The sequence below is a fragment of the Stegodyphus dumicola genome, chromosome 2, assembly GCF_044657685.1.
Source record: "Stegodyphus dumicola isolate Sdum_Otavi_A_Nest chromosome 2, ASM4465768v1".
Classification (NCBI taxonomy): domain Eukaryota; kingdom Metazoa; phylum Arthropoda; class Arachnida; order Araneae; family Eresidae; genus Stegodyphus; species Stegodyphus dumicola.
Window position 1 is genome coordinate 90,175,781 of NC_140769.1, and position 25,362 is coordinate 90,201,142.

At 35.9% G+C, this 25,362-nt stretch overlaps 1 protein-coding gene across 2 annotated transcripts in view; it reads left to right on the forward strand.

Annotated features, from left to right (window-relative positions):
* Nucleotides 1-25,362, forward strand: part of LOC118201713 (transducin beta-like protein 3) — a 175,512-nt gene that overhangs the window by 19,420 nt on the left and 130,730 nt on the right. For both annotated transcript variants that reach the window (XM_085810869.1, XM_085810870.1), the window contains exons 2-3: nucleotides 6,077-6,128; nucleotides 11,223-11,318. In XM_085810869.1, the coding sequence (XP_085666995.1) occupies nucleotides 6,077-6,128; nucleotides 11,223-11,318 (148 nt within the window). The remainder of the gene's footprint in view (nucleotides 1-6,076; nucleotides 6,129-11,222; nucleotides 11,319-25,362) is intronic.

The window sequence follows — 25,362 nt, forward strand, 5'->3', positions numbered from 1 at the left end:
TGCCCGAACCCACCTGGAGCACTATGAGCGCAAAGGAGATGCTTTTTTACGCCGTATCATTACGCTGGATGAAACTTGGGCCTGATCATACCAGCCAGAACTGAAACGCCAATCAAACGAATGGCGTCATTCGTTTGTTGTCACCACGACATTCGAAATTTCGTCAGAACCCCAGCAGTGTGAAAGTTATGATGATTCTCGTGTACGACTGTGATGGTGTCATCCTAACGCATACCGTTCCCCCACAGCAGACCGTCACTGTGCAGTATTACTGCTCATTTTTGGAGCACAATCTCCGACCAGCTTTGAGAAAAAAATGGCGACACTTTCTGCAGAACGCTCCTCTTATTTTGCATGACAATGCTCGGCCGCATGCAGTGCAAGCTGTGACTGATTTGTTCAAGCGATGGGGATGGGAAGTGCTTTACCATCCACCATACTCCCCAGATCTAAGCCCTTGTGACTATGACTTAATTCCTAAGATGAAGGAACCACTTCGTGGCACTCGCTTCCAAACTGTTCCTGAGATTCTTGCGGCAGTAGACCAGTCCATTCAAACTATCAACAAAACAGGCGCTGCTACAGGTATTCTGTGACTTCCACATCGTTGGAAACGGGTTGTACACAATGCCGGCGACTATATTGAAGGACTGTAAAACATGGTGACATGAATCACTTTTTTATTCCTTGTAAATAAATAGTTGCCACTATTAAAGTTCCAACCCTTGTATAACAATGGAAAAGGTTATTAGTTAAACATGCCAAATATGTAGCAAATTATTTGGGAGTCTGTAGGTAATTTAGTGTATTTGGATAAATTAAAGAACACTGTGGAAAGCTGTTAAAAGATTATTTTAGGATTTGCATATAGCAGCTTGACTTAAAGTACACTGGTGTACAAAACTTACGCAACAGGTGTTTTTTTGGCCATAACTCCACAAATAATCATTTGAGAGACATGAAATTCAGAAATGAGAGACAGCATTTTGTATTTAAATGATGACAAAAGAATAGTAGTGCAAAAATGAATACGATGCATACAGTATGGAATCAAACAAAAAAAGGCTTTATAGTATCATTACACATGATTGTCTGCACAAGAGAAAGAACAACAAGCAGATGTTCCTTAGTATGGGATATGCCCTCCTGTTACTGCAATGGTTGCTTCGCACTGTCGCTTCAAACCCAGCACCATATTGTCCAACAAATCATGAGGTAAGAGTGTCCATTTCTCAATCCACGTCTGTTCAGCTATTGGGTGTTCCCCGGAGGATGTAATCGGGCCACAAGGCGTCTCCCTAAAGCATCCCACACATGTTCTGTGGGATTTAAGTCAGGGGAGTACGATAGCCAGTCCATTCCAGTGATATCTTCACTTTCCAGTAGCTTCTGAAAAACAGGAGTCCGTTGTGGCCGTGTATTGTCATCCATAAAAACGAAATCTGCTCCTATGGCACCTCGGAACAGATGCACATGGGGAAGGATTACCTCCTGACAATAGCGATCTTCGGTTACAGAACCTCTGTCGAAAATGTGGAGCTCTGTCCGCCTGTGCAGCATAATGCTTCTCCAGATGAGAACTCCAGGACCACCGTAACGGTCTCTTTCCGTGATGTTGCTGGGATGAAACTGTGTCCCGACCTTTCTCCAAATCAACTGGCATTGAGAATTTCTTGTAGCACTAAAACGACTCTCATCCGTAAAGAGGACAAAACTCCATTGATGAGATGTCCAAGTTTGTGTTCCTTGCATCACTCTAAACGGTGGCTCCGATGGCCAACTTTCAAACGGATGCAACGTTCAAAACCGCAGACCTTCTGCAAAAGGCTACCTTCTGCATCTGCATACAGAGACATCTGGACACAGTTAACTGCAACACTTGTAGCCCCATTGCTGTACACACTTGTGTTGAGCTGTGGCGCTTGCTGACTGGTTTCGGGCTCTTTTTGCCTTCAGGACGATATATCGGTCATCCACAGTAGTTGCTTTCCTGCGGCGGCAACCACCAACTTTTCTAAAAACTGTACCTATTGTTTGTAAGGCTTTCCAAGTGCGCAAAATGACACTTTTATTGATTCCGAACTCTTGAGCTACACTGCTGACACTATGCTCCTCCTCCAGCTTTCCGATCATTCTTCCATGTGCGAAGTCATCCAGGTGATTTCTTCTAGCCATATTTCACGAAAGAACTCATTTGTACTTACATCGAATGTCTTTAATTGCGCCTCCGTCCTTCCTTTTATTGTAGTCTCAAGTTGAGTGTGCCGACTGCACGTGTTTTGTGTACACTCACGTCGCCTGTGACGTTTTGTTCCTGACATTTGCATACGCATGACCTTTCTACTGAATTGCGTATTCATTGTACTGATCGAAAGAACCCCTTTTCTGCAATTTTATGGCTATCTGATTAAAATTTACATTGTTAAGTTTTGCACACCAGTGTATATTTCCTTAGAACCCCTTCTGAAAGAATTGTAGTCTCAAGTTGAGTGTGCCGACTGCACGTGTTTTGTGTACACTCACGTCGCCTGTGACGTTTTGTTCCTGACATTTGCATACGCATGACCTTTCTACTGAATTGCGTATTCATTGTACTGATCGAAAGAATCCCTTTTCTGCAATTTTATGGCTATCTGATTAAAATTTACATTGTTAAGTTTTGCACACCAGTGTATATTTCCTTAGAACCCCTTCTGCAGGTATTACTTTAAAGCTGTGTGTGTTGTGTGTGCCTTGCTATAAGTAGTGTTGTAAATAAGGTAATTGTGATGAGGCTTTTGAAATACATTACAGTGTTCCCTCGCCACTTCGCGCTTCATGTTTTGCGGCTTCAGTGCTTCGCGGGTTTTTCCAAAATATTCATCAAAAAATAAAAATGAAAAAGTACAATTAAACAAAGAAATGAGTTGACTCAGAGTACATACCACGGGCTCTCATAAAGACTCATGATTGGTTTACGGTGCGACATAGACCAATGAGAGTACGAGTGAATTTATCTCTGTGAGTTGATTTTCTGCGCATCATCGCAACCTCACCTAGAATATTCTCTTGTTGTATCTAGCTAGTCTTGTCCATGATGTTGACTGTCTCGCACACTGTATAATTTAGTGTGGTGTTGGCGATAATTTTTTTTATTAATTAAGCTCTTATAATGCAGCCTAAGCGCTGTGCCCTTGCGAAAGCTTCCTCGGGGCCGCCCAAGAGGAAGAAGGTGATGACCATCAGTGAAAAAGTGAAACTTTTAGATATGATCAAAGAAGGCAGAAGTTATGCATCTGCATCATGCCATTACAGAGTGAATGAATCTACAATGCGGTACATCAAGAAAGAGGAAGCAAACATCCGCAAAACTGCTTTAATAACCTTTAACAAAGAAGCGAAACGTGTGGTAACTTCGCGTAATAACAGAATTGTAAAAATAGAAGCTGCATTGGCATTGTGGATTGCTGATTGCAGGAAAAAGACATTGAGTTTGGAAACTAATATGATCAGGACAAAGGCCAAAGCTCTCTACAACCAAATCGTGCCCGAGGACAACAATGAAGAGGCTGACGAACCTCAAGCCAATAATAGCACTGCCATGAGTGATTCACCTCCTCGAGGACAAGGCTTTTCAGCCAGCAAAGGCTGGTTTGAAAAACTTCAAAAATGATACGGCCTCACAAACGTGCTTCTGTATGGTGAGGCTTGCCCTGCTGACAGCGATGCTGCTTGTCGTTACGTGGAGGAAGAATTTCCTAACCTAATCAGTAAGTGAGACTACCCCCTGAAAAAGTTTTCAACATGGATGAAACATGACTTTTTTAGAAGAGGATGCCTTTGAGTACATTCCTCTTCAAGGACGAAGTGAAGAGGCTAGGCTTCAAGGCTCACAAAGACCGTGTGACTGCCATCATGGCTGGCAATGCTGCAGTTTTTATGCTTAAGCCGGGCCTTATTTATAAAGCCAAAAATCCACTGGCATTAAAAAACAAAAATACGACTCTGTTGCCCTTGTTCTGGATGCATAACTAAAAGGCCTGGATAATGAAAGCTCTGACCCTTGAATGGTTCCTCCATTGCTTCATTTCCCAGGTGAAGCTGTATCTGGCTGAAAAGGGCCTCCCCTTTAAGGTCCTTTTCCTGATGGACTGTGCAGGGCATGCAATATGATGGTGTGCAGATAGAGTTTCTAACCCCAAACACTACATCTCTAATTCAGCCGATGGATCAAGGTGTCATTCGTGCCTTTAAGGCACTCTACACTCGCTCCACGATGGAGGGCCTCATCTCGGCAGTTGACGATGCCAATGACAAATTCACCTTGAAAGCATACTGGTGCAGTTACAACATTGCCTCATGTTTGTCTAATATTCAGCAAGCCTTAAAAGACTTCACTTCTGACGAAGTTCATCACTCAGCTGTGAAGAAGGCGGTTAGGCTGGCTCACATCATAAGACATGAAGGATTTGTCAACATGACAAAAGAAGACATCAACACCCTTATCGATTGCCCCTCGGACCCACTGACCGATGAAGACCTCCTTGAGATGACAAAGTTTGCAAGTGAGGAAGAAAACAAAGAGAAAGATGAAGAAGAAACTGAAAAGCGTGGCCTTAACCTGGAGAATCTGCAACAATTGTACAACATGGCAAGAGCGATGCAACAATTTGCACAAGACATTGACGACAATATCCACAGGCATTAAAAAACAAAAATATGGTTCTGTTGCCCGTGTTCTAGATGCATAATTCCAAGGCATGGATAAAGAAAGCTCTGACCATTGAATGGGTCCTCCATTCCTTCATTCCCCAGGTGAAGCAGTATCTGGCTGAAAAGGGCCTCTCCTTTAAAGTCCTTCTCCCGATAGACTGTGCAGGAGGCCATGCAACGGACCTGCAGTATGACAGTGTGCAGATAGAGTTTCTACCACTGAACACTACATCTCTAATTCAGCCAAAGGATCAAGGTGTCATTCGTGCCTTCAAGGCACTCTACACTTGCTCCATGATGGAGGGCCTCATCTCGGCAGTTGATGATGCCAATGACGAATTCACTTTGAAAGCATACTGGTGTACTTACGACATTGCCTCATGTTTGTCTAATATTCAGCGAGCATTAAAGGGCATGAAGAGTGAGACCATAAATTCTAGCTGGAAAAAATTATGGCCGAACGTGGTGCACGACTATACAGGCTTCACTCTTGAAGAAGTTCATCATTCAGCGGTGGAGAAGTCGGTGAGGCTGGCTCACATCATAAGGAATGAAGGATTTGTCGACATGTCAAAAGAAGACATCAGCATCCTTATTGATAGCCACTCGGACCCACTGACCGATGAAGACCTCCTTGAGATGACAAAGTCTGCAAGTGAGGATGAAAATGAAGAAACTGAAAAGCATGGCCTTACCTTGGAGCATCTTCAACAATTTTTACAAGACGTTGATGACAATATGGTTCGAGCTGTCGAGTTCAGCAATTGGGTTGACGGCATTATGTCCTTATATAGGGGAATTTTGAAGGAAAAGAAAAAAACAAGGACAATAACTATCCATCACCATGTTTCTCTCCTAGGTAAAGCCCGCGGCTCTACCGTCAGCACCTCCAGCAGAAGAGTCTCCGAGTGAGCCTAAAGCTTCTACGAGTCAAGTGAGAGCCTCTCCTCCACCATCAACACAAGACTCTTGCCTTTCTCAGAATGCAATGTTGATTAATGTTTATTACTCTATAAGTTTTTGTAATTAACTTTATTAATTACCTTACTAATTAGCACTGACACGTTTAAGTAAATACTTATATTGTTGTAATTTTTGTCTGAAATGTGTAAAGTATAAATACTGTTTACATATTTAAAACATTCTTGCACCTGCATACATGAAAATTCCTAGGGGCAAATCTTACTTCGAGGTTTTTCAACTTTCGCGGAAGGTTTTGTTCCCCTTTAACCGCAAAAAATGAAGGATCACTGTATGTCTTTGTTTAGATGTTTTTATGGTGATTTTGACTGAAAGAGATTTTACCATGTTCTCATTTTTATTTTGTATATAATGTGAAATGTGTATGTTTCATATATTTCTTTATTTTTTTTTAATCATTTAGTTTTGATGTTTTTATGAAGTGTGAAGCATTTTATACTGGTGGGAAAGTGCAGGTAAGCCTTTTTCTAAAGTATATACTTATTCATTTGGTGTAACTATTATGTTTTTGATTCTTTCAAAGTATTACTTTTATTATTTCTGCTGTGATGATGTTCTGAATTCAAGTATTTGATTTTTAGTGTAGGAAAATTGGAAGGGTTTTTAAATTTTGTGATATTAATACTTATGCTGTAACTGAAATTGTCTTAGGATTAATAAAGCTGTAGAAATGTTTTCATGTGTTAAGTACCATCACTAGCAACTTTGCTAGGTATTTCCTTATCACCATGGTCTCTGTTATTTAAACAGTGGTAAAATTATAGATAAAACACCAATATATGCTACAAACCTTCATCAGTATCTGTCATTCCTAACCATGATCTATTGTTTACTGGTTACGAGAAGAGCTGCAAGTAAACTACGTTATTGCAGTTTCTTTTTCATATATATGCTAAAAATCACAGCATGCAAATGCTAAAATTCAAATAAATAAAGCTTATAAATAAATAGTTTGCTCACCACAAGAAGAACTCTGAGTATTTTGGTTCTCAATGTATATTCTTAATTTTTTTTTTTTTTTTTTTTTGATTTAATGAGAAGAAGATGCTTTATATTCTTCCATGAAAGACATGTTTTATTTTACATTCAAGTGGAGGTAAAATGCCATGAAATGTTCAATGAAATGAAACTACATATATCAATAAAACCATTTAAATGTATATGCAGGTAATTGAAATAGAGGTAAAATGCCATGTAATGCTCAGTGTTAATGAACTATATATATCAATGAAAGTATTTAAAGATGTAACTGGAAGAGGTGCAAGACAAAAAAAGAGTTGCTCTGACAGTTGGTTCATTGATTCCAGATTTCTATTTATAACATCGCAGCAGCTTATTTACTGTTGGGCAGAGGAACTGACATCAATTAAATGGTGTAAGGAGCTGCTTATCCTTTATGAAAATATGACTATTGAACTGGATATATTTAATGATGGAGGTATATTCTGTAATCCAATTCAGTGTTTCTCAAACCTTTTGGATTTTAGCCCATTTTTAGAAAACACTGGATGCTCAATACCTCCTGGGAACTCGCATCTATATTGTTTCCAAAAATATGCGAGGAATATAAAACAGTTATGATAAGGTTCAAACATTAATGAAATTAAGCGTAAATATACTGACATATTTAAGTAAATTATATGAGGAATGGGTAATGAAATAAGTTTATTAAGAAGGATTATTTGTCAATATATGGCCCCATTTTTGTTAAAATCATTCTAAAATCTCTGGGATTAATTATCTGCAGCCGCTTTCCTTTTTTAGTTATTGGAGCTGTTACTGTGCTTAACGCATGTATTCCCTTAAATAAGATGAAGTGAATGAATGCTATGAGAAATTTTTCTGCATTATTCCATAAACCGGGGTAGACTTCAGGTACCTTCTTCTGCTGTCAAAACTGTTGATATTCAGATTTAAAATTCAACTCTTTATTAAACACATTAAATTCTTCTAAGTCTGGATATGTTTCTGAAATTGTGCATGAAAATGGATCTAAAACCTAATCAGCAACATGTATATTTAAGATATCTTGAAATCATTTCTTTTGAAATCCCAATTCCAAATATTGGCAATATTCAAATACGTCTTTGCCACTTAAAAAAAAAAAAAAAAAAAAAAAAAAGACAATTTTAAGTTCTTCTAGTCCCAAGTTTTTTCTTTACATCTGAAGCTTAGCGCAAACTCAAATTATAGGTTTTGTTAGAATGAGGTCATGATCTTGGTGCTGGAGGTTCAATTCAGTCAATTTATTAAATAAATCTATCAGATAAGCAACACGTCTTTGAATTTATCAAGTCTGCTTGTAAAGCAGCATCTTTATCTTTCAAAACTTCTTTCCCTGCATTGAAACATTTGGAAAAACAGTTTGAACAGAATCCCTTTGATAGCCAGTGGATTTTTGTATGAAGAAATGCATGACTGTCGTTTTTAATACAGATTTGTGTAACTGAGCTGTCATTCAAAGAATTACCTCTGACTTTACTCGCTACTGTGATGATGAGATGGCATGAGAATGTAAATGTTCATGCAGATATTTTGCTATTAGATGTTGCCGATGAATAACTCAGTATATGGTCAATATATGGTACCTCCATTTTCAGATACGCCATAAAAACCATATTGCTGCATCCATCTACTGCTGGAGCACTATTACCCAGCCAATAATAGTATTTTATTTAAGAGAATCTCTAAAAAGATTTTCATACTATGAAAGAATTATTTCCCTTATTAGTTTATAAAGTTTGGGAAATAAGAACTCATGGTAGATTTGTTGATTGTATATAGAACATACATAAGTGTAATATAAGACAAAGTTTACTCTTCAAGCTATATTGAAAAATAATATATTTTTAAAATATTGCATAGAGAGTTTTCTATGTTTTCAGTCATATTATTGATTCATCTTTGGACAATGATGTTATATAAAGTTATTTCTCTGATGATTTTTAATGATGTCTTATATTTCATCATATCTCCTTCATAGCTTATATAACTAGTTCTCCAGTTATATGTGGTTTCCTTGATCTCATAAGTAAAGCAGTATTATCAGAATACATGCAAGTTATTACATCTTATTTCGATGTTGTGGGAAAGATAATAGCCAGTGAATGCTATTTGCAAATTTCTCTTTGAGTACTTGAAAATAAAGTACACCTTTATTCTTTTTTCAAGATGTACTTTTGACTGATGTTCTTGGAGTTTGGAAGGCATAATATCTTTATTTGAGAAAATTTTTCTTGTAAAAAGAATAAAGATGTGCTTTATTTTCCAGTGCTGAGATCAATTCAGTATAAGTGGCTTTAACAGTAGATATAAATTGTGTAAATGATATGCTCCTAAAATGGTAGTACTCGAATACTGCCATATAAACACTATTTCTTCTCGTTGCCCTTCAATTGTTATATGCCACCCTTCCCAGTATCTCTTGTGTCTTCAGTTGTCTCTTCAAAGACCTCTTTGGTCTTCATTTGAAGGGGAGAAGGTATTGCCCACTTTGAAAATTACTGATCTAATCCAAAAACTAAATAAGTGAATATAGGAGCTTGAAAAAATTCTGAAAATAAATCTGTTTGCATGATAAGGAAACAAAGCTGGCAGGGTTCATTTTCAACACTGCACATTTAGTGCATTGTGTCGGAAAATTGGTGAACATTTGTTCAGGTTTTGAATAGCAACCACATATAGGACCCCCTCCCAAAATAAAAATAAAACATAAACCATGTACAAAAAGAATCGGTGATGTAATCGGACTGTTGTGAGTGTATAAAAAAGAGGAACTAGAAAAGGAAGGTTAGAGACATTTTATTGTGAACATAAATTTCATTTTGTTGATCCACCAGAAGCTGATTGTGCATAAAATGTTGAAACACTATAGTGATGAAATAAGGAAAACAAAAAGGCAACCTCACCATCATCATGACTTTTTCCTTTCAGATTTCATGTGGCAGAAGTCTTTGAAACAAGAGAATGGTTTTGATGCCATATTAAAAGCATTCATGAAAATCTTGCTGAAACTGTTAGAAGTAAATATGAACTTGGTGATTATCTTGGTGTCAAATGGATGTTTACAAAATGTAGGTTGTGATAATAAGGAAATACCCTTTGATGAGCTTTATCTTTTGATTGATTAATACAGCTTTATGCTTTATTGCTTGGTACTTGCACATAAATAATTCTGTTATTAAATTTTTATCTCGCTTAATTACCATTCTAATTACCATTTTAGGAGCATATCATCAAAGAAATCTAATGAAATGAACATTTATGACATAGATGTATCATATAGAAATTTTATAATATTTATAAAATATTATAAATAACAAATCATACAGATTTTATCATATAGAAAAATGTGTATCATGTTTATTCATGTTTTCTCCTCTTTTTTTTTTTTTTTTGCTTTTTTTTTTTTTTTTTTTGCTTTTTTTTTTTTTTTTTTTTTCTATTTATTGTGCATATTTGTTCTGTCGGAGTTCAACAGTCAAATCCCTCTTCTAATCATTCTTTCACTCATAACTATATTGCCATAAACCTCATAGTAGATTCGCCTATGGTCGCTTATTCCTTGCATTTAAAAAGCGAATTATGGAATGCATTTCATAGTCTGCAGACATTTTATAGTTTTAAATATCTTTAATGCAAGATTTATGTGTATCACCTTTTAACCATGTGAACTTTTCTGTTTTGACAGATTCTTTAGTCATAGAAGACGCAGTAGTGCATTGACAGATTAACACCATCTGTTGGGGCCAAAATTATATTCCAGCACTTACTTTCTGAATAACCTTCATATGTTCTAATCTGATAATATATAAAGATGTGTTATAGCTCTTTCTTTAGGACTTTTCATTTTTTATTCCACAGTTGTTTTTCTACTGTTGTTTTGGAGGAGAAAATGATGCCAAGGTTTGAATGAGCAATCTTGAAATTCATATGAATAAATAAAATTACCATTTGAAAAATAACAGAAACTGACATTCTTATATGTGTGAGAATGATGTAACCATATCAAAGTTAAACCATGTTAAAAATGTAAGAGGGTGATACCTGAGTTTGTATATTATATTCTTTTCTTTAGCAGAGCCATTTTGGGAAGAGCTAAAAGTAATATGCATGCTTGATATCAGTGTGAGTTAATTTTCCTGCAATTTTTTGTCATCAGCAAGTGACACAGAATTTTGGGAATGTGTCTTTTTTATTAGGAAAATATGAAGGGGTTGAAACTTTTTTTTTTCCTGAACTCTTGGCTATTAGAGAAAAACTGATTTATTTGTCCTTTTTTAAATAGACTTTGCAGTTAATTAGAAAATTAAAGATAGGGAATACTGTTTGATGAAAAAACATGGAATTTTTTACATCTAAAAAGTCTTTCTCATAAATACGAATTCAGCATAAATTTTAATATTATTCTCATCAAAATTTATTTTCCTTCCTCATGATAAAAGATTTCTTATGTATTGGTTTATAGAAATGCATAGATATATTATTCATTTTTAATATTATGTATATAATTTTAATTTCATTAATATAATTTTTTTTTCCAAATTCAGTTTACAAAAGATGGGCAACATATTCTAAGCATTTGTCAAGGAAAACTGAAACAGTTTCAGATTGATGGCGGCAAAACTACTGATGCGATTGAAAATGTAAGTCTCAGCTTATAAACAATGAGTTTTTATTTTGATTACAGGTGCATTCACTTTCTGTATAATCTGTAATGATCCTGACATTTCTACATATATATTTTTGCTGTAATACAGTTTGAGAATTTGCAAAAATCCCACTGTAACATAGCATTCATACAGTAGTTACACTGTATATGATTTGGTCAAGGACTAAGATATCTGCCTGTGGCAGAATTGCTGGTAAATGTAAAGTATTCAAATATTACTTTTGTCAAATCATAGTATGATGAAAGAAAATATCTTTGTTGCAAAAATCATATTTTGTGTTTCTTTGTTAAAGCACTATACCGAGCTGCCAAATTTGACAAATTTATTGGTCCATTCTATAAGGTATTCAAATATTCCCTAAGGCTTATGCAGTGACTGTTAGAATAAGAAAGGTAACACTGCAGCGAGAAATTGTCATGATAAAATAGAAAAGATTAGAAAAAGGAAAGAAAAATATTAATAAACTAGTTAATAGCTGAACTAACTTGCTCTGATTGGTCTGAAATTGATGTTGATACATACATACACACACACATACAGTAAGACCCCGCTTAACGCGGGGGATACGTTCCATCAAAATAGAGCGTAATGTGAAACAGCGCTAAACGAGGCTATCTTTACATGTAAATATTTGGGTTAGGGAAAGATGGCTAGGAAATTGGTTAGGTATTAAATTTAAAAAGTATGTTTTTTTAATAAAAATAAAACCAAACATTTATTTCTTAAAGCCCAAATTAATACCACATTATTATTTCTTGCAAAAATAAAAACAAAATATAAATAACAAAACGAATATTCTTAAAAAAAACAAATAAAATTCTAAGTCAGTCATATTTAGTTAGCCTTCCCCGTTTTCAGTGTTCTGCCTTTTTGTGACAAAAGCATCTAATGTTGTTTGCCTTTTCTTTTGCGTTGTTCTCTTAAAAGTTCTTCATAAACGGATAGAGCATCTCTAACACCACACCTTACTTTTGAGCTCCTGTCAAAATTCGGATCATTTTCAATGAATTGATCCATTATTTCAGTTATGGTAGACAAACTCCTTTTTACAGACGCCATCGAAAGTTCTTTTTGCTCTTCTTCTGAATCACTGCTGTCAACATTTTTGTTTTCTTCTTGTTCAGTTAATTCCTTGAGCTCATCATTAGAAAGACTAGCCGCTGCTTCTTGAATTATTTCTTCGACATCTTCCACATTTACCCCTTCAAAATATGTCTGTACAATACCGCACCAAACAAGAAATACAAGTACACTCTTTCGGATATGTATTTGAAACCTATCGCTGCATAATATTTCGTGGAATCCCCGTATGCTCCGAGCGATTTCGTGGAATCCCCGGGTTGAAATAAACGAGCACTAAACCAAAACAGCGTTAAGCGGGCTCTTACTGTATATACAGTATAAAGTACGTAATCCGGACTTGTCGGGACTTACTTTCTTTCGGTTCCGGATTAGGGGTTTTTCTGGATTATGGATCATCAGTTTAAATCTGGTAAGATGGCATGCAGAAATTATGCAGTTAAAAATATGAAATTGTAATTTATGAAATAAAGAACAATTATGATCTAAAGGGTATCAAAATTTACCAAAAAAAAAAAAAAAAAAAAAAAAAAAAAAAGCTTAATATTTATTTGTTTACTTTATTAAACATTTCTTTTAATGTAAGTTGTTTAAGATGCTTCCACAAAAAATTCAAAAAGTTCCTTTTTCTTGTGTCATATATGGTGGACTTTCCAATGCCATACTTCTCGCATAATTTTGAGACGGATAGGCTTTTATCGATTTTGTGCAGCAATTCCACTTTTTGTTTAATGAACATCGAAACATACTTTCGTTTTGTAGATCCTTTGGCAGCTCCAGAATTGGAAACTCTTTTTGACATAATCGAAAGTTCAAGCTTAATTTTTATAAAATTGTTCTAACAGTCTGCAAAAAATAATAAGCCGGATCCAATTAGAAGATTAAGGAACAGCGCAATCTGCAACATTAACTGAAATGCCTTAGATAATTTTAGCCTAGCTTATACCGTCCGTTATACATTATATACATTTCGTAGGTGTATAATGGATGGTAAAGTTTGTAGCTTTGAGGTCCAGATTATAGATCATTCTGGATTATGGACGTCCGGATTACAGACTTTGTACTGTACATATAATTAATAAACCATGTTTTTTAAATACATAATATAATCGTACCTAGTATTTTTGCACATTAAATTGTTAGAAAATTTATCAGTAATGACATAACGTAAGAAATTTAGAACCAATTTTTCACAAAGACCAAAAATTGAAATTTGTAAGTAATAAATTTCGAATAATCCTATAAATGTAAAAAAAGAATTTAATAAATGCTAAAACCAAAATACTTTAAACAAGCAATACCCCAATTAAAAAAATCACTGAAATATACAGGAAAAAGAACATAATAGAAGAAGAATTCAATCAACTTCAGTGCCACTTTGCCAGGAGGAGGAACATTGTAATCAATTGAAATTACTCTTCTAAAAAAAATCCTTGTTTCTCTGCATCCAGAATCAGCTGATGAACCATTTCAGTGCATTTTAATTATAATAGTTCACCCTCCTCAGGGGGCTCACTTTTGTGAGTACGGGTGTGATAATCCCGAGGGCCCTTCAGGGGATTATCTTCGTGGTGAGACGGGTGTCATGATCCTGGAGCCCCAGTGATCTATCCTCTTTTCCGTCTCCTCTCCTCTTGGCTGGAACTTTTTCCCTTCCCTTTCCCCTCGTGGTTTCTCTCTACGGAGTTTGGGGCTCGTCACGAGAAACTGGAGCAGCCCTTGTCTCTAGTTTTCGAGTGGCGAGAAAACTGCCCACGTGTTTGCCGTGCGTGGAGACCCGTGTTGCTGGAAAGGATGGTCCTGGTAGTTGAGGGGCGAGGTACCGTCCCCAACACACTGCTTTGGCCTCTGCTTCAGCTAAACGGGAGGCACCTTAGTCGTCCTCACGGGTGTCAATCGGCTGGTCACTAGTCCTTGTGTCAGTGGCTTGGGGTCAAGCTCTCCGGAGTACCTGCTTTCGGGAAAGCTGACTGTGGAGCTTCAGTTTGCGTATAGGTCCGGCTAGCCCTAACACAGGAATCTGTGTTCCCTTGTTTGGCTCCGTGGTGCGCGGGGTCATCGGACCCGAATCTTATATTTTTCAATCATGGCTTCCCTTTTTATTAAAAAAAAACCTGACTCAAATGAAACTAAACAAGAAATAGAAATTATTGACAAATCCATTACCAAGAAGATCCGTACCGATGCAAATGCTATAGAAACTACTGAAAATCCACACTTCCTTGTTGTCTCTAGTCCTTCTGGTGAACTGCAAAAGATGTCTCCTTTTCTAGTAAGCAAATACATTAACTCATGTATAGGTGAGCCAAAGAACATTAAGCGTCTCCGTTCTGGAGACCTGCTTATTAGTACTGTTTTGGCCATCCAGTCTGCTTCACTTCTGCGTCAAGCACAAAACACTCAACTACTGTAAAGGTGTGATCTCGGAAATCGACCTTATGCTCGTTTCAGAAGAAAAGTTCGTTTCCGAGTTAGCTGACCCAAAGGTTTGTGCTGCTAAGCGGATCAAGATGCGAAAGGAAGGTCAGCTGATTGACACAAAACATGTGATCCTGACCTTCAAATCGCCTGATCTGGCAAAGACTATTAAGGCTGGATATCTAAATTGCCTCGTAAGACCATATATTCCAAACCCCATGCGATGCTTCCAGTGCCAGCGTTTTGGCCATTCCAAGATGTCCTGTCGTGGGACCCTGACGTGCGCTCATTGCTCGTCGGTTGGCCACGATAGTGATGATTGCACCGCTGCAGCACTGTGTATTAATTGCAAGGGCAACCATCCAGCATTTTCCCGTTCCTGTCCAAAATGGAAATTAGAAAAGGAAGTTCAAACCATAAAAGTTTCTAGGAACATTTCATATGCCGAAACCAGAAGACAAGTTCAAAGCACACAGCCTCAATGAAAAAAATCATATGCTAATGCCGTGAAATCCACACACACTATAGCCACCCAAACATCCGTAAGCACACAGACTCCACCAAATAAAACCCAGCAGCCTGCAAACAAGAAAAAGGAAAATCCAACCCATGTAATACAAAATAAAGAAATAACAATCTTGAGCAAACCAAAAACTGTGCCTTCAAAAATAGTATCCAAAAATAGAAGCCGAAGCAATAGTTCTGTAGATGGTATAAATTCTGAATCTCTAGATTCAGACAGTATGGAAGTGGAGGAGGGAATGGAAGTTCCCGAACATCTGCTTCCGCAGAAAACTAAAAAGGAACACAGGAAAAACAAACATCAATCATAATGGCCACCCTTGTCTCATGGAACTGTCGTGGTTTCCACCGAATTTTCGGTGCTATAGTAAATGCTTATCATCCTGTGTGCTTGGCAATACAAGAGACAAATCTGAAACCAGATCAACATGCAAAACTTCGGAGGTTTTCTCTCGTCAGGAAGGATAACCTTGCAGGTGAGCGTGCCAGTGGAGGGGTATGTCTCCTCACCTCACTGGACTATCCCTCAAGTTCCTTTTCTTTGACAACATCTCTCCAAGTTGTTGCTGTACAGGTAAATTTTCATATTGTATTTTTAGTCATTTCTATTTAGTTACCTCCTAATGAGCACATTCATCAGCAAGATTTAAATGTCTTTTAGAGCAGCTGCCTGAGCCTTTCATCATAATAGGGGATTTTAACGGCCATAGTCCGCTCTGGGGTAGTAAAGATACAAATTGCCGAGGAAGACAAATTGAGCAGATGATCGAAGATCATAGCCTTTGTCTCCTGAATAATGGGCAGGATATGTACTTCCATGAGCCTTCAAGGACATTCCACGCTCTCGACCTTGCCATCTGTTCACCATCTCTGTTGCCATTTTGCACTTTTAGTGTGGGAAATGATCTTTACAACAGCGATCACTATCCCATTTTTATATCTCTTGCGTGAAGAGGAGCAAACCCCATGTCGAGATCTCCTCGATTCATACTCGATAGAGCAGACTGGGAACTCTTCTCTTCCATTGCAGAGCTCACAGATGAAATGGTAGAAGATGCACATATCGATGATGCTGTTGAAGCTGTTACTAATACTATTTTTGAGGCAGCTATGCTTTCCATTCCTAGAACATCAGGAAAAATACTAAAATATTTGAAACCATGGTGGAATCGCGACTGTCATGAAGCACTGAAAAAACAGAAGAAAGCATGGGGTATTTTTCGTAGATATCCTACTCTGCTAAACCTCATAGCATTTAAAAGAGCCAAAGCAAATGCACGAAAAGTAAGGAGGCAGAGCCAAAGGAATTCTTGGATTTCATATGTGTCGTCAATAACATCCTCCCCGCCTAGTAAGCGGTTGTGAAAGAGTTCGAAAAGCATGTGGCATATATAAAGACCACTCACTTTCCTTTTTGGAAAAAGATGGCCGAGTGATTAGCTCCATAGAAGAAATTGCGAATACTATTGGTGAGGCATTTGCTGCCGTTTCTTCCAGCAGAAACTCTTCACCTGCATTTCTCTCTATGAAGCAGCACTCTGAAATAAATCCCATTGCATTCAACTCTTCCAAATCTGAGCTTTACAATAGAGACTTTACTATGCTTGAACTAAGGAGTGCTTTATTGCAGACACAGGTCTTCTCCGGGTCTTGATGGCGTGAATTACGAAATGCTAAAGCATCTGTCCTATAAGTCACTGACTGCCCTTCTCACTCTTTACAATAGATTGTGGAAGGAGCATACCTTCCCCAGTGCATGGAGGAGAGCTGTTGTCATTCCTATTGCTAAGCCAGGGAAAGATCCAAGGAATCCCTCCAACTGTCGGCCAATTGCCCTTACGAGTTGCCTATGCAAACTGTTTGAAAAGATGGTAAACAGCCGCCTAGTCTACTTCTTGGAAAAGAATAATATTATATCGCCTTATCAAGCGGTTTTCGAAAGGGGAGAACGACCGTAGATAATATGCTTCTTTTAGAGACATCTATTCGAAAAGCTTTTGTCAAAAGAAGTCACCTTGTCTCAATATTCTTTGACATTGAGAAAGCTTATGATAAGGCATGGAGATACGGTATACTTCGCGATCTTCACGAGAGTGGCTTGCACGGCAACCTACCAATTTTTATTCAGAATTTCTTGTACAAGAACTTTTCAAGTAAGGATTGGCTCTGCTTTATCGAATGTTTTTGAACAGGAAGAGGGTGTGCCTCAAGGCTGTGTGCTTAGTGTAACACTGTTCAGCCTAAAAATAAACTCTGTATTAAAAGAACTTCCTCCCCCCCATCTTGAGATCTCTATATGTAGATGATTTACAGATTAGCTGTCGAGGGGCAGACATGAGATAAGTAGAGAGGCAATTGCAAATGGCTCTGAATAAGATCCAAGAATGGTCAGACAAACAGGGATTTACTTTTTCAAAACAGAAAACTGTGTGCGTGCACTTTTGTAGGAAGCATGGCCTCCATCCTGAACCTGAGTTATATCTGAATGATACAATTATTCCAGCTGCGCCTGAAGTAAAATTTTTAGGAGTGACGTTCGACCGAAAATTGACTTTCCTTTCTCATGTTTTAAACCTGTGAAAGAAGTGTCTAAAAACACTAAATATTTTAAAAGTGTTGGCAAACACCTCCTGGGGTGTAGAGCGTTGCTCCATGCTTCGCATTTGCAGAGCGCTCATCCGCTCTAGACTGGACTATGGTTCAGTTGTTTAGGATCCGCTCGGTCATCTGTTTTGTTAAAACTGGATCCTGTTCACCATCAAGCTCTGCGGATTTGTTCAGGAGCTTTCAGGACTTCTCCTGTCCAGAGCCTATATGTTGACCATCACTTTATCTGAGGCGTGAGCAATTGTCCCTTTTGCAATATTTTAATATTTTATCTCAACCTGAACATCCTAATAAGCTGTGCTTACTTGATAATGAGTGTAACACATTATTTGAAACATGTCCATCCTGTGTTCCTACTTTTCCTTTAAGAGTTCGCCCTGTCATTGAGGAACTTTTCCTCTCTGATATGCACCCCCAAGCAGTACAGAATTTTGAAATTCCACCTTGTGAAAATTCACGGATTCAGCTTCTTGATATTTTCAAGCATCATGTGAAGGCAAGCACTAACGATATCATTTACACACAACTCTTCGCTGAGCACAGGCACAAATATAGCAGTTATTATCTGATATATACAGATGGATCAAAGTCAAAAGATTATGTCGGGATGGCATTTGTATTTGAAGATTACATTGAGGGCAGATGCCTGCACCATGCTTTCTCAGCCATAACATCGGAACTAACTGCAATATATTATGGTCTTCTGCACATCTCAAAGCTCTGCCACAAAAAGTTCATAGTTTATACAGATTTGTATAGTGCTCCTAAATCTTTGGAAGCTTTCCCCAATACCCAAAATCCTGTTGTAGTGGATGTTCTGAAAATTCATATAAACTTAAAAATTCGAGGATATGAAATCCTCTACTGCTGGGTTCCCGGGCATACGGGAATAAAGGGAAACGAGCTTGCAGATATCGCGGCAAAATCTGCTGTTGAACTGTCCAATCGCCTTATCCCTTTTAGAGACATCTGCTGTGTCATCAAGAGGAAGATACGGAAAAAAATGGCAGCAAATTTGGGATGTTCAGCTTAACAAGTTGAGAAATTTAAAGCTCAGAATCGAACATTGGGGTTTTGCTGGAAATCGTAAGGAGGAAGTTCTTTTGACTCGCCTCAGAATTGGTCACACTAGAGTCACACATAACTATCTTCTCAAAGCTGAAAATGAGCCTGTTTGTTTTAATTGTAATGTTTGTTTATCTGTTCGTCATATTTTAATTGAGTGTCCATGTTTTAATAGTCTTCACCAGAAATATTTTAATAGCTGAGACTTACCTCTCGATCGTTTAATCGGAAGAGAGGTCAATTGTAATTTATTTTATTATTTAAAAGAGACTGGCTTTTTTTACCTAATGTAATTTGTTTTGAAGACTGTGTCTTGAATCTTAATGTGTGCTTTTAACTTGTGTTTATATGACTTCATCCTCTGGATTTGGTACATTTGTCTACTTGTTTTTATTTATTGAATTTTAATGTCATCAATTGTTATCATCCCATCTTGTGTTTGGCGCGTTATAATCATCTTTGGTTTTTGTGCCATAATCACTCACTCACTCACTATAATAGTTCACCAAAAATTCTGGCTCCTCCCTAAAGCAAGGAAAAAACAAAGTAAAATGTAATAAAAAAAATTTTGATCTTGAACCAGTTTGCCGTCCTGGAAACATTTCATACCATTTTTCTCCTCCAAAGGTAAATTTTTTGTGTCCAAAATTGGTCTCAGAATATTTCTTTCTCCTTTTCACCAGCTGTGAAGATCTATTTAAAAGTTCTACTCAAATTAACTTGACTGCACATTCAAGAATGCTGAGTAAGGACCCCGGCCATAAAGCACAAAGATTGGCGTATCACTTAGATCAGATATTTTTCGCTTTGACCTCACTTCTTGTACCTAACCCCAAATCTATTACAATAAAAATACAATTTCTAAATGACAAGTAAAAGTTTTGTTCATTGAAGTAAAAATAAGTTCATTAGCTACTGTTGCCTGTCTGAAATATCCTTAATTTTGTTTTATTATTTTCTTGATGAACTGTAACAAAAGTAATGATTGAATTATTTCCCGTATATTTTTATATATTTAAAAGTTTATTTTCTTTATATGGGGGGGGGACTTCCTTTAGCTTAGCTGTTTCAGGTTCTCATTTAAAATTACAATTATTTTAGAGTTATTTTTAGCTTATTGTTCTTTCCCTACAGCAAAGAAAGTCTGAATTGTGAAGTGCCAATTCAAAGAGTAAGAAGGTAGAAACGATTTGTAGTTGTTCTTGCTGAATAGACTAACAGAAAAGTGACAATTCTTTTTTTAAATTGGACTAAGAACTCAACATTATTCCTAATAAAATTAAGCAGTAAATTTTTTACCCATTTTTAAAATTGTAATTGTTACAACTGTCTTTCTAATTCCTTTAATATTTCCTTTTCCTTATTCTAGACTCATAAAATTAAATGGCTTCAAGAATTGTATCTTTCAAGACTAAAAACTTTTCAGTGTCCTTAAAAATAGATTAGGTAATCTTAAATAGTTATCTAAATTTATTTCTTAAGGTTTTGGTATATGTAGGTTAAAAATATGAAGCACTCTCATTATAGCTCGTATATTTTAAATGATATAATGATATATAAAATCGAGTTTTCCTCTTTATGTTTAGAATTTAAATGCATTAAATTTTTGAATACTAAATTTTAACTGTTAACATAAGTCTGTAAGTTTTAAATAAATAACGGGAACAACGTATATCAAATTATAAACTGTAAAATACCAGAACTTTATTCTTATTTACATATTTCTATATGACTTTACAATGAAAATATGCCTAGTTCCACTTAAAGAAATTAAATTTGCATTTGCAAAATAAATTTTTGTAAAGTAAAGATATATTATGAGGTTTGCTTATGAAATGTGATTGTTAATTTATTTTAAGAGTTCTACAATGTAAATGAAAATTTTATAAAATTTTGTATCAGTATTTTTTGCAAATGAAGATATACCGGCCATTTCTATCACTTGTTAGTATATAAATTTGTCTCCTGTAGAAAATGGTAGACAGCTATTCTCAAGCGAAAAAAGTACACTTTGTCGAAAATGATTTGAGCAAAATATTAGGAAGGAACTAAAAGAAACAATAGAGCAATACAGATTTCGTATTACTGTTTTTTTTTTTTTTTTTTTTTTTTTTTTTTTTTTTTTTTTTTTTTAATTCCGAAACTTTTTAATGCTGTAGCTTTCTCAATTAATGAGATAAAAAAAAAGAAAGTATCGATTGAAAAGTAAAATGTTAATTAATAATTCAAGTTTTGAAAAATCAATTTTGAAAATTTAAGCTCAACAATGTCATTCATAATTGGCACAACATAACCATAATGAAATTTAAAGTGAATAACATTTCCATCTGTGCAGGTAAGGTGATAAAATAAAATGCACGCATTAGGTATAACATTTCAATGCAATTCGTAGTTCAGAGAATAATAGATAGAGTGTATCCTCTGGGAATCATTAGGAATTAAAAAGCTATTTAAAACCTTAAACCTCTTTGTTCGTTAATGAAAGGGAGGAATTTATGGTGGATCTCATAAGATGTGTTGATTGGGTATCCACTCAGAGAAAGTGATCAACCATCCTTAACTTTCCTGATACAGCCCCACTGTGATCCTAATGCAACACTGCTGAGGCAATAAATTGGACCAAATAACCTATCAATCACTTGTTTTCATTTTCGACTCGTTCTGGGGAGTTGGAAAAACATGCTATCGCGAATGTGTTTCGGGGGATCCTAGACCAGCCCGCGTTTGACCCCGAAGAGACTCTGCTGTTACTAACGGATGAAGATGCATTTCCTGTGAATGAGTCTTTATTGAGGCAAATGGTGAACTGGTTAAAGAAAGAGAACTCTAATAAAAAATTTTGATTAGAATTTACTTTGTGTATGAATTATTGCTTTGAATATGGTATGTGTTTTAAGCTTATTATTTTAGTTTATTTTGCATTCTTACCACCACTTGTTGCTGCTTTAAACATGCAGTTGGATTATGTTTTGAACTTCTTTTCACTTAGTGTTTTCATTCAATTCTGTATATAAAGAAGCTGGTTCTACCCTCCTTTTGTATTTAAAAAAGAGAGGGGAGAAACTCAAATACCTTAAATTGAAAAATTAATGGTACTTAAACAATGGATAGTAATTATGATACTCATCACTCATGTGTGGAAATAAATATTGTAATTATCATTGTATTTATAAAAACTGAAATCTTGTGTATATAAGATTATATTTCTGCTAACAATAAATAAACAAGGGTAACTGATAATTCAGAGTAGCAAATCAGCTTGATTCAACTAATTATGAGCAGTCATGCAATGGAAGCAAAACAAGATGGTGCTGGTTGTTTATTGATCATTAAAATTATTTTGATTTCCTTGTTGGCTATAGTGTTTATTTTGACAGAAAATCTGTTTATAATGCTGTGAGTTGAGTACACTAACTATTTTGATTATTTAACTCATGCTTTTTCTTCACCAATTATGCTATTTTCAGCAGTTAGATAAAATATGAGCCTAAAATCCTAAATTTTGGGCCTAACAGTGGTCAAGCAGTAAACTGAACAGTGATGAACACTGGTACTTCTGACCTTGGTTTGAATCCAGGCTGGCTGCATGGTCGTTTTTGTGGTTTTTCCCAAGTGTAATGTGTATACAAGCTAGTTTTCTTTAGAAAGTCCTCCACAAAGGCATCTTTTCTGTTAGGCAGGTAGGTTTAGTGTGCTTTGCCATAATAAACTAAACTTAAATCTTATCCTAATTTTTGGAGTCTGATATGCCACTTGCCTTACCCAATGCTTGCATTTAATTAGATGCAATCATATTTAGCATCTTGCCAGGTTAAATCTGAATGAAAATATTCTGCAAAGTTCAAAATCTCTTTTTTCTTAAAACTGCTCAGTTTTTATCAATGCAATTAATGTCTGTATCAGCATGACTCATTCAAGCATCTTTTTCAAATCAGCCATTGTATTTTGCCACTATGGATCAAGCTGTAATTTTTGCTAGCCATTAATTTTGCACAGGAGTTTTATCTTGGTAAGTTTATTGATTGAGGTTCAAGTTCAATCTGCAGTGATTACAGCCACATCCAAACAAAACAAAACAAAACTTGGACAAAACTTTTTTACTTCTCGGTTTAGGTAATTCCATCTAATGTACTTAATTTTCCATTTTTCTGCAAAAAACACTAAGACTCCCCCCCCCCCTTCAAAATGCCTGTGAAAATAAGAGTATAAAAAATATGCTCAGAAATACAGTAGTGCTGCATTACATATGTTCAGAGTGGCAGATTAGCTTGATTCAACTAAATTAATGTGTTTCATCATTTGAAATAGTTTAGCAGATTCATGTAAACTGCATAAAGTATGCTGCTTTGTTTTCCATTCTGATGCATCAGTCTCAGAAACCAAACTAGGTTTCAGAAATTCCTGAAAAATCATCATTATTTTATCGTACAGTCAAAAGTCGTTAATTCGGACACCCATAATCCGGAATGATCTATAATCCGGACCTCAAAGCTACAAACTTTCTGCGCATGCACATAATACGTTTACATATGCACGTTTAATGTATAACGGACGGTATAAGCTATAATTATCTAATTATCTATTTCAGTTAATGTTGCAGATTGCGTTGTTCCTTAATCTTCGAATTGGATCCGGCTTATTATTTTTTACTGTTAGAGCAATTTTATAAAAGTAAGCTTGAACATTCAATTATATCAAATAGAATTTCCGATGCTGGAGCTCCCAAAGGATCTACAAAGCGAAATTATATTTCGATGTCCATCAAACAAAAAGTGAAATTGCTGCAAAAAATGCATAAAGGCATATCCTTTGTTTCTCTAGCCATTCTGAAATCTGTTTATCAATTTCACGCTGCTCTGCGCAATGAACTGGAAGTTGCAATGAATTGGAAGTTGATCTGTCAGCACTATCCTTATCTTCAAGGCAGATGTTTTTATTTTATTTGGCTTATAATTCCTTACTAAGTGTAGTATTTCATCTTGATGTACTCCGTCTTTGATATGATTTAAATCAAATTCTTCGTCATTATAATTCGCTTCCGATAGTGAAGAAAGTGACACAGAGGTTATTGAAAACAAAAAACTTTCGATTGACAAATTAGTCGGTATTCTCGACACAGCAATTATAGGACTTGAACAGCGGAACTTTGTAACTGAACAAGAAATTATGGCTGTTTATAGAATTAAAGAGTATTATCACATAAAACGAAGCAACTTAAACAACTTGCATTGAGAGAAATTTTTAATAAAGTAAACAAATAAATATTAAGCTTTTTTTTTTTTTTTTTGTAAATTTTGATACCCTTTAGGTCATAATTGTTCTTTATTTCGTAAATAATGGTTTCATATTTTTAATTTTATAATTTCTGCATGCCATCTTATCAGATTTAAACTAATGATCTATAATTTGGAAAAATCGATAATCTGGAATCGCCGAAGTCCCGACGAATCCGGATTAACCACTTTTGACTGTATTTGCCATGCCATTTTCTGTTGACATGAATAAACTACTTACAAGTTTTTAAATGGAAAGTATACAATTACAGTTTAATATTCAATTCGAAGAAAAATTTCATTGTCTTTTTTTTTTTTTTTTTTTTACTTTTATAAAGCTTAAAAAATTATATCCAGTCCTACTTTATTCATGCCATTGTTTTTTTATCGTCATGTCATTTGCAAGGCTGCTTTCAAGGTTGAAACACACAAACAGTAAAATAACAGCAAAAATTTCAGATTTGAACATTGAGAATTCATTAGGAATTTTAGTCATCATCAACAAATCAGGCATTGATGAATTAAGTTTTCCAAAAATAAGGTCAAATATCCCGTTATTTTTTTATACTGTATTTTTCCTCCTAATTTAATAACACTATATATATAAAAAAATAAATAAAACTTCTTTACGTATGTGACAACTTGTGAATTATTGAACTATATCATATATTTTATATATGGCTCAAAACAACTAAAAGGTGGGGCACTCATTAATGAAAATTAATGCAGTAAAAGTAGCAGTTATGAATTAGAAATGAAGTTATGAATGGTTTGAAGTGTTAAAGAGTAAGCATTTAAGAGGTAAAATCAAAGTGTATTTACTGTGTATGATTAGACGACCTCGGCGACCTTGGCCATGGGGACGGTACATGGCTGATGGTGCTGACCGTCTGAGAGGAATTGGCTCCTCTCATTTGGTGTAGAGGGACGTATGATCTTGTGATTTATTTTAAGTGTCCATATTTTTAGTACCACAAGAGGGAGTGGTGATCCTGCTTGTGCGAACCGTATCTTTGAGTCTGAGTAGTCGGAGGCGAAATCAGCCCTGTGGA